We start from the raw sequence: 9,530 nt of genomic DNA, 5'->3' as shown, positions 1-9,530 counted from the left end.
TTAATTGATTATTAAACTGTTTAATAAAGGTTTATACATAGTTTCCATGAGTTCAAGATAAATATTTTCATCTCACTACTGGAGCTGCCAGTTTCAAATGATTGTTAAACAGCACAAACAATGTAAAAGCGGCAGCCCTTCCAGTGCACTCAGTGTCTGAAATCACCCACTCGTTTTCATTCATTCCTTCAAGTGAACTATATTAGTGGACTAATGTAGGGAATAGTGAATGAGGGTACAGGGGGTGATTTTGAACACAGCGAATGTCTTAAGACTCACTAGAAACTTCCAGTTTTGATCTAAACTGTGCAGGACGTTGGCCCTCTAGGACCAGGATTGGACACAAAAAGTATCTCGGCATACAATAAAGCAGTGTAATGCAATCAAATATGCAAGTTTATTGTGTTACCTCTGTTTGTCTCAGGGAGTGTGTGTTTGTGACTGGCCTGCTTTATTTATTCTTGCCCATGTTTTGCTGGAGGGGGTGCAGGGAAAACAGCAAAAACAATAAAACTTAAATATTTATCCAATTTAAAAACACTGGTTTCTGTTTGAATCAATATTCAAATGTATGTCTTTTTCATTGAGTCAAAGCTATATTTTGATAGGCTGTTATTACTGTCTTCACTGTGACATGACCCAGAAATCATGCTGATTTGCTGCTCAAGTAATCTTTATTATTATTATGTGAAAATGCTTGTGCTGCTCAGTGAAGTGCAGAAAGATACAGTGTTTTTTTCAGGGTTCACAGATCAACAGAAAGAGCGAAGGACAGCATTTATTGAGAACGTGTAACTTTCTTTACAGTGCGTCTCTGATCTGCGCGCCCTTTCTCCTGTCTTCCACAGAAAGCCGCGAACTCGCGTAATTCAAAAATTAACGGTCATTTTGATTTGCCGGCTGACTGACTAACATTCGTTTATCATTCGTTTATCAATCGTCTTTATTTAATAATCATGTTATGATTGTATGGAGTCTCTCGGACACTCCACTGAAGGACAATGGTATGTTTAATAAGATACACTGGGCGTGCGTCTGTCAGCTCTCTAGTTCATAAGTCAGGGCACTGATCGGGAAGTCGTCCACATTCATGTACACGATGATTCACGACCTAGGAAGCGAGGGAGCTGATTGAAACACAGAGTGGGTTTGGTGAAGCCCACAGACAGTATAAGAAAGGTGAAGCCTCTACTCTTTTAGTCCATCGCTCGTCGGCTACTGTAGGAGGCGCTGTGACGTTATCCGCCGGTAAAACCACAGAAGAAAAGAGACTGTAGCTCTGAGACGGTTAGTGTTTAATCTTTTTTACATTATTCTTGTGTTTTATCTGTTGACGTGCTTGCTGTTATTTTACTCTCTAATTTTTTAATGATGCTTTTCGTCGCCCTCTCAACGTATGAAAATTAATCCCTTACGAAAATTTACCATGGTTTTATTATAGTAAAAGTGCAGTAAGTAACCATGGTTTTGGGCCGTTTGATTACCATTTGTATGACCACAGTTTTACCATAAATACCATGTTTAATTTATAGTTACCATGGTAAAAAATATATATTATGTAACATTCCTGCTTTGTGCTGGCTCAATATTAGAATTAAGACCAATAAACACACATTTACATCTGAAATAAATAATTCTGAATATTCTCAGGAATTAGCCTAAATGTTAACTTCTTTAAGTCAGTTCTATGTCGTTCTGTTCTTGTACATTCATATGTAAACAATAATTTTGAGTTTAAATCAGTGTCAGTCCATAATAAATACTTCGTACTAATGATGTTATGTTTGTCTTCAGATGTTGACCATGAAAGTGCAGATGGATGTGATCTGCTGTAAATGAGAGGTTTGAGCTGCTCATCATTTCATCCTTTGGCTTAATCAAACCAAAGTTTAGTTAGCTTCTCACTTCTTATGCACATCTCAGATTAAAGTGTCATGCCCACCCCCCGCACACTTTGTCCAGTCCGTATATGATGTTTGATCTGCATTGCATGCGCTCCGCATGTTGTTGCATGATTTGAACTCTACTTTAATGCGATCTCATGTGTAATTAGGGGTGTAACGATATTCAAACCGCACTGAAAAACTGCATTACAACGCTCACAGTATGTATCGCAATACTCTCATGGCGTACTGAGTGCGTCCCGCCCTCTGCTGCCCCGCCCATCCAAGGGCCATTGTTAAGGTTGACCTCAATTGACCTTATGGCACAAAACAATTTTTTTTTCCTTGACATTTGATTAAATAGTAAATAGGCATGTAACAGTACACGTTTTCGTCCCGCAAAAAGTTCGTGTTTTTTTATGAGACAAATACAACGCTGTAGCCCAACCACAATTATCCACCAATAATCACAATAAGCTCCGTGTATTGTAACTTTCGATAAGAAACAAAGTGACATTTTTCAAATGATGTTCATTTAATCACAAAATTCAAACAATAAATGCTGTTTTTACACTTTTTTTTTTTTTTGTTGAGACACGGATCACTAAACTGTAAGGGATAGTACAGTTAAAGGGTACATAACATGCAGTTTTACCTAATCTCATGTTAATCTTGAGTACCTATAGAGTAGTAGTGCATCCTTAATATATCCAAAAAGTGTTTAGTTTTATTATATTTATAATAGAAAAATACAGCTTTCCGATTCTCTCCGGAAAAAGCCGAAGTCCTGGAGGCGGAGCTATAGAGTCAAGCGGTAGCTTTCCAGCAAAAGACAGAAATCTGATCCAGTTGTACTTACATGAATGGGGTCTTTTATCACTGGGACCGCTCCACGTTTTAATAGCAAACGATTTGCAAATCCAGCGTCGACCTGGGCCTTGTTAATAAAACATTCGTCACTGAAATGACCAGAACACACAACCGCACTTGGTACACTCCGTTGCTGCCCCGGAAAAACAAACTGCATCCACTGTTCCTGTAACGCTGGGTTCTTTAGAAAACTGGACACGGTAAGCTTTCCCTCACATCCAAAAACACACTTTTTTGGAGACATTCTTGAACAAATCCTATGCAGCGCTGCCGATGATTTCCTGTTGAAGCGCGTTGATGTGCGCGGTCTCGCTCTCCTCTAGTCGACGTGTGCGCGGGCGAGCTTTTCCGGGAGAAATGCTCATATAAGGAGTTCCACTCTGGTCTACGTCATTAGATCCACGGTCGAAAAAAAACCAGCCGAAACTTGTACCAACCCGGAAGTAAGATTTTCGGCACAGAAATTCTCCGTTATTCGTCCAAAATATTTTTTTTAAACTTTGCCCATGTTTAGCATGAGAATCCATCTCTTTAACAGTGTAAACAACTCTGAATACATGAAACACCATTGTACCCCCCCTTTAAAGACCCAGAACCAGATATGATGAATGAGACCTGGAGTCAGGAGTGCAGTCAATTGAAGATTTTTTTTACTGAAGATAGTTTGTAGTTTCATCAGGTAGAATTCAGCTTCAAGACTCACAAAGAGTTCGTAGGCCGCCCCGCTTACAGTTACAAAGATCACAGCAATTATACCCTTCACTAAGGTCTAAGCTACGTCATTACTTTAGGTTGAATGTTTCTGATTGGCTAAGTAATAGATACACATAGTAAATTTCCACACATGGACAGGTAGACTGAAGCCTCTCTCTATCGATTATGCGGCTGACACTCAGATCCTGGATTTAGGCACTTCGTGACCTTCTAGGTCGCAGATCTGCATTTCTAGTCGTCAACATGTCGAAGAAAACAAGTCAGTCCATCTCCAATAATGCCACTTGTTCCTTAACCTGTAACCAAGAAGACTAACACACACACCGACACACAGCTTCTTCAAGGTTGGATTTGGTCGGGCTCTAACGATAAACAGGAGACTCTTCTCAAAACGTCCAAAACTCTTCTCAGACCCTCAGTCACCTCTCAGATATCAAATATAGACAATAGAGAATACATGAAAAGAACATTTCAGGAATCACACTGGTAACTTTTACAAATTAGTAAAACCTCATAAGCTTAGAGAAGTCATTCAACTCATTTGAGATTAAGAAGGAAAAATATTGATTAATACCTTGATTATAATCCCTCATTAGATATACATTGAATTGGCAGTGGATTCCAGAATCTGCCCCCTTCACTAGATAGGCGCCTCAGTTTAAGCAGCAGTGCGAGTGAAACCGATCATCTCTTCATAATAAACTTGAATGAACATCTTAAGGTATGTTGAAAGATACAGTACAACTTACTGAAACGTATTAAATGCTGTGTAATCACTCAATCATTGTTTAAATGGCGGAAAGACATTTGTAGACAAGAAGCTTGTAGACAATTTAAAAGAGTTTATTCTCATGGATAAATGCAGAGAAGCGGTCAGAACCAGATGACATAGAATTGTGCCTCTTAAACCCAAGAGGCCAATCACACACTGCGATGCATGCTTCTACGTCAGACTCTTCGACTTTGCTTTTCAACCCGGGAGAACAAAATTGCTCAGAAAACACAAAATAACCAATTTCCACTACGAGTGCTTTTAGTGTTTTCAGTGATGTGCAGCCTGTACATATCTTTACTGTGTTATTCTGACGCTCAGGATCATGGATCCGCTGATCAAACCTCTGACTGTAACGCTGGAGAACAGCAGATGAAGATGTGCTCCGTCAAACTGGAGGACTGCAGGAACCTGATAGAGAGACGAGGAGAAGAAACCACAGCCGAGGAACAACAACAGAGCCATGAGGAGGAGGATGTTGATGATGATGATGACTTTGTTCTGTCAGGTATGTTTCTTCTAGGCTTGCTGTGATAGTGGGTGTTCATTTGCATAATTTGCCCACCGCTGCAGCAGCTCATTTCCATTTAAAGGGACACACACAAAACTATGTGTTTTTGCTCACCCTCAAAAAGGGACAATTTTAACATGCTATAAGAAATTATCTGTGGGATATTTTGAGTTGAAACTTCACATACACACTCTGCAAATGCTGTGATTTAAAATTCTGCAGACCTGCCAACCTGTACACATTTTGCGTAGCGGATACGCATTTTGACCTCAAAGTCTGCTGGTACGATTTGTCACTCTAAACTACGCAAAAACCTGGTGACGCCTCTGTGCACGCGCAGTCCCCAAATCAAGCAACAGCAAAAGAAGCGGATTTCGACCAATCATATCGCTTGGTTCATTCCCCAAATTGCAAGCGGGGATGATTGACAGATGCGTAAGGCCTATCATTAAAAAAGACTGAAAATCAACACCAATAAAGTTTTCCCGCTCGATCCCCCTTCCACTCCCGCGGCCCGCCGTCTGACTGATGTCATTAGGGCTGGACATTAGTCTCTGTACTTCTGACTCCTGAAGGTAAACGGCCTGGGGTGGATGTGGAAAGTTGAAATATTGTATTGAGTTAACTTAATCTTGATCGCATGGATTATCTTAAAATACTCAGATAAGAGGAAGACATCATTCAGCCATGCAAATTATAAAATGCTCAACTAATGCTGAACAATAAATCTTAATAAATTTGAAATCGCTATGACTTAGTGATTATGAAAGTGCTGTGATTTGTGGATGACTGATAAGCTCCGCGAGTCTGGAGAAACAGGCGTTTATTCATTCTCAGTGTTGAGAAACGTAGCCTGCATGTGTTACGTTATTGTGTTAATAATTACTTAAGTACCTAATTATGTTACATATTTATTTTGTATGAAAACTAGCGTGTTAGTTACTTATGGATTAAAAAGTACCGTTGTATCAGTGCTGCGCGAGCTCTCTCACAAACACGGAAGCGCGCACACAGAGAGAGAAGATTGTAATTAATTGTAAAATGAAAATTGACGGGCTACGTTTAAATTTTGTTCTTGCTTTGTTTGTTTTTTGTCAAAATGTCAGAAAGGTTTTTTTTTTTTACATTTTTTTTTTTTTTACTGTTTTCTAAGGATTTCTTTATTTAATTTTAGACTAGACTAGTTGACCAGCACACATTATATGCAATGCAATATTAATCATGAATAAAAAATGGTGTTGAGCAGTATTGAAACTTTGGACTTTCACTGTATATTGCAGTGCATTGCCAGTGAAATTTTAGATTTGGGTCGAATTCAAAAAACTTTAGTCAAAACTAAATTTATGAAGATAGGCATGTGTTTGGGTGTGTCTAGCATTCTCAAAATAATGCAATACACCTCCCCCCCCCCCACAAATTTTTTTTATAATTTCAGGTCTAGGGGTGGTATAATGCCCCTTTTTATAAGATGTAACATAAGTCTCTGATGTCCCCAGTTTAAAGACCACACTAAGACGTACCACAATCTTAGATTTTGACTGATTGTTCAGCTCTAGGCATCTATTTTATGCTCATTATGTTCCTTTCAGATGACGACGCTGGTTCATCTTCTGATGGAGAAACTGCCTCTACATCCAAACAGCGACAGACAGTGACCGACTGTGGAAACACATTCAGCAAACAGGAACATTTAGTGAGACGTAAGAGGAAACAAACAGAACAGAAAGACTTAACCTGCAAGATATGTGACATCAGCTTTACAACCTCAGAAGAGAAGAGACGTCATTCAAAAGAGCACAAGAAGAAAGAGTTTCATTGTGATCAGTGTGGGAAGAAATGTAATTCCTCTTCTAGTTTCTACCGTCATAAGGCAACTCATATGGACAGGGAGGAAAAGCTGTACCAGTGCCCTCACTGTGAGAAGAGCTTCACCCAGGGATCGAGTCTGAAGAACCATCTACTCGTGCACAGCAATGAGAGGCCGTACAAGTGCAGTGAATGTGAGAAGAGTTTCAAAAAGAAATGCATTCTGAAGAGCCATCTACTCACACACACCAATGAGAGGCCGTACAAGTGTCCTCACTGCGAGAAGGACTTCAACCAGGGACCCCATCTGAAGAGCCATCTACGCATTCACACCAACGAGAGACCGTATCAGTGCCCTCAATGTGAGAAGAGCTTCAGAGATGGATCTAATCTGAGGAAACATCTATTCATTCACACCAAAAAGAAGCCGTACCAGAAGAGCCATCTACTCACACACACCAATGAGAGTCCATATCAGTGCCCTCACTGCGAAAAGAGCTTCAAAGAGGGATCTAATTTGAGGGAACATATACTCATTCACACCGATGATAGCCTGTACAAGTGTCCTCACTGTAAGAAGAGCATGAAATACGAAACCAGTCTGAAGAAACATCTACTCATGCACAGCAATGAGAGGCCGTACCAGTGCAGTGAATGTGAGAAAACCTTTACAAACTCAACTTCTCTAAAGTTACACCAAAAAATACACTCTGATGTCAAACCGTATCAGTGTTCACACTGTGAGAAACGTTTCCATCATTCGACTCACCGGAAAACTCACGAGAGGATTCACACCGGAGAGAAACCGTACCTGTGCTCCTACTGCGGAAAGAACTTTGCTAGTCCATTTTCTTACAGAATTCACATGAGAGTTCACACTGGAGAAAGACCATATCACTGTGGTGATTGTGGGAAGAGTTTTTACAAGCCAAGTGACCTAAAAATACACAAGAGGACTCATACAGGAGAGAAACCTTTTAAATGCTCACACTGTGACAAGACTTTTGCGCGATCAAGTGACCTGAAGATCCATGAGCGATGGCATACAGGAGAGAAACCTTACCGCTGCTCCATCTGTGGCGAGAGATTCGCTTTTAAATGGTGTTTTCAGACTCACCAGAAGAAACACGCTGTTTTAGAATCATCATAGCTTCATCATGTCATTATGTGTCACCCGTGCTGGCAAAATGAGTTGCAATGAGCAAAATTAAAAAAAATTGTTGTTATTTTCACATTCTTAATTAAAAAAACCTTCAAAATGATATATGATTTGTTGGAGTTAGACAAAAAATGCCTGAGCTACACCTGTTTGAAGCCGACAGCGTCAGCAAAGTCAATTTTGAGGAAATTCAAGTTAGTTTTTTGAAGGTTCCAAAACAAAATCACCAAGCAACCATACCTTAAAATCCCTAATAACACCAAATTTGGCACACACAATGTCAAAACCAAATATCTATAGAAAAAAAAAATTATATATATTCAACCTTTTTTCCTGATGATACCACATTGTTTGATTAACACTAATGAAACAGACAGCCTATATATTAAGACCTACTGTACTTTACGGATCTAATATAATTTTACACATCAGATGTTTTTCCCAGACAGTAAACCAAACCTTCATTTAAGACAGATAATGTTTGCGTGAATACTCGCCAAGACAGATATTTTCAAATACTGTAATTCTGTGTATACAGTATGTGTATATCGGCATCATGTGCTGTCTGAGACCCCCCCCCCCCCCCCCAACCGCAGTGTTACTGGAACATATTTTATGGTTTTAAAATGTAAACCTTAAAGAAGAATATCTCTCGAACATTATTTGTTGTGTAGAAATGAATCCTCTGGATGAAAATCTGTATTTCTTTGTGACAACTTTAAATTCACTGTAATGTGCAGATCAGTGTCTGATATTAGATTAAAGTCTCTGTTTATGGGGTATTTAATCACATTAACAGATTGACGATTGACAAATCAAGTACAAAATAACAGCTAAAAACGTGTTTCTCCAAAAGATACAAAAAATGTCCATTATGAAATTTGAAATGCTGAATATTTCTTATGTGAGCAGATCCTTCCATTTAGCTTGCAGTACTCATCTCTAACCTGAAGGGGGCGACATGGCAGTTAGACTGTCACTTCATGTCTTAAATGGCCCTTGGCCAGATAAATTTGAACCAGAATTTATACTGAGAGTCTAAAGTCTGTCAATGTGACTAGAATTTGAAAAGAGCTTTCAAATGTGGTCTGAAAGCTACTCCAATACTGTGTTTCCCTTTTTAGTCCATTTGCGGTTGTCTGAGTTCAAGTGCTGGTTTGGTCAGGAGGCAGTGCATGATGAAGATGGACCCTGGTGACTTTAGGATGGTTAAGGTGATGGTTCATTTGCTGATGGTGAATATCAACATGAGAGCTGGGAAATATTCCAATTTTAAATCACTGTTTTCTCATTGAAACTCATTTTTATTTTATTTTTCAGTGAGTCAAAGCTGCGTTTTGATTGGCCGTTACTCCCGTCTTCAATGTCACTTGACCCTTCAAAAATCTTTTATGCTTATCTGCTCCTTAAGAAATCTTTCTTATTATTATTGCAGTTGAAATGCTTTTGTTGCATAATAAAGTGTAGAAAATGACAAAGCGTTTTATTTAGGATTCAACAACAGAAGTAAAGAACAGCATTTATTTCAAACATAGAGCGTCTGGAACATGTATCTTTACAGTGCGCCTCTGATATACGCGCGCTTTCTCTTGGCTTTCACAGAATGCCGCGAACTCGTGTAATTCAAACATTAACGGTAATTTCGATTTACGGGCTGACTGGCCGCGTAAAGCCGCGAACTCAAGTCATTCAAAAAATAACGGCCATTTCGATTACCGGCTGACTAACTAACATTCGTTCGTCAATCGTCTTTATAATAATCACGTACAGTTTTGATAGTATATTAGTCTCTTGGAAACGTCACTGTAATACAAT

General features: G+C 39.2%; 2 protein-coding genes across 3 annotated transcripts in view; both read left to right on the top strand.

Annotated features, from left to right (window-relative positions):
• The window catches only part of LOC307154488 (uncharacterized protein), a 54,769-nt gene that overhangs the window by 36,210 nt on the left and 9,029 nt on the right, over positions 1 to 9,530 (top strand). The gene's annotated exons all lie outside the window — the stretch shown is intronic.
• LOC307154511 (uncharacterized protein) lies at positions 1,166 to 9,182 on the top strand. Of its 2 annotated transcripts, XM_079864518.1 has the most exons (4): positions 1,166 to 1,287; positions 1,795 to 1,842; positions 4,561 to 4,747; positions 6,340 to 9,182. In XM_079864518.1, exons 3-4 carry the CDS (start codon positions 4,612 to 4,614, stop codon positions 7,704 to 7,706), a joined length of 1,503 nt encoding a protein of 500 aa, XP_079720644.1. In that variant the 5' UTR covers positions 1,166 to 1,287; positions 1,795 to 1,842; positions 4,561 to 4,611; the 3' UTR covers positions 7,707 to 9,182. The 2 variants fall into 2 exon arrangements, with proteins under 2 accessions (XP_079720644.1, XP_079720645.1); XM_079864519.1 differs by lacking the exons at positions 1,166 to 1,287; positions 1,795 to 1,842 and adding an exon at positions 3,908 to 4,188 and having other exon boundaries at positions 6,340 to 9,176.

The sequence above is a fragment of the Squalius cephalus genome (genome assembly GCF_949319135.1).
Source record: "Squalius cephalus genome assembly, chromosome: 2".
NCBI lineage: Eukaryota > Metazoa > Chordata > Actinopteri > Cypriniformes > Leuciscidae > Squalius > Squalius cephalus.
This window is presented reverse-complemented; position numbering and strand designations above follow the sequence as displayed.

Excerpts from the sequence above, each read along its gene's own strand:
- LOC307154511 (XM_079864518.1), top strand. The coding sequence starts at position 4,612 with ATGAAGATGTGCTCCGTCAAACTGGAGGACTGCAGGAACCTGATAGAG. Across the intron at positions 4,748-6,339 it reads TGATGACTTTGTTCTGTCAG|ATGACGACGCTGGTTCATCT; the intron begins GTATGTTTCTTC and ends TGTTCCTTTCAG.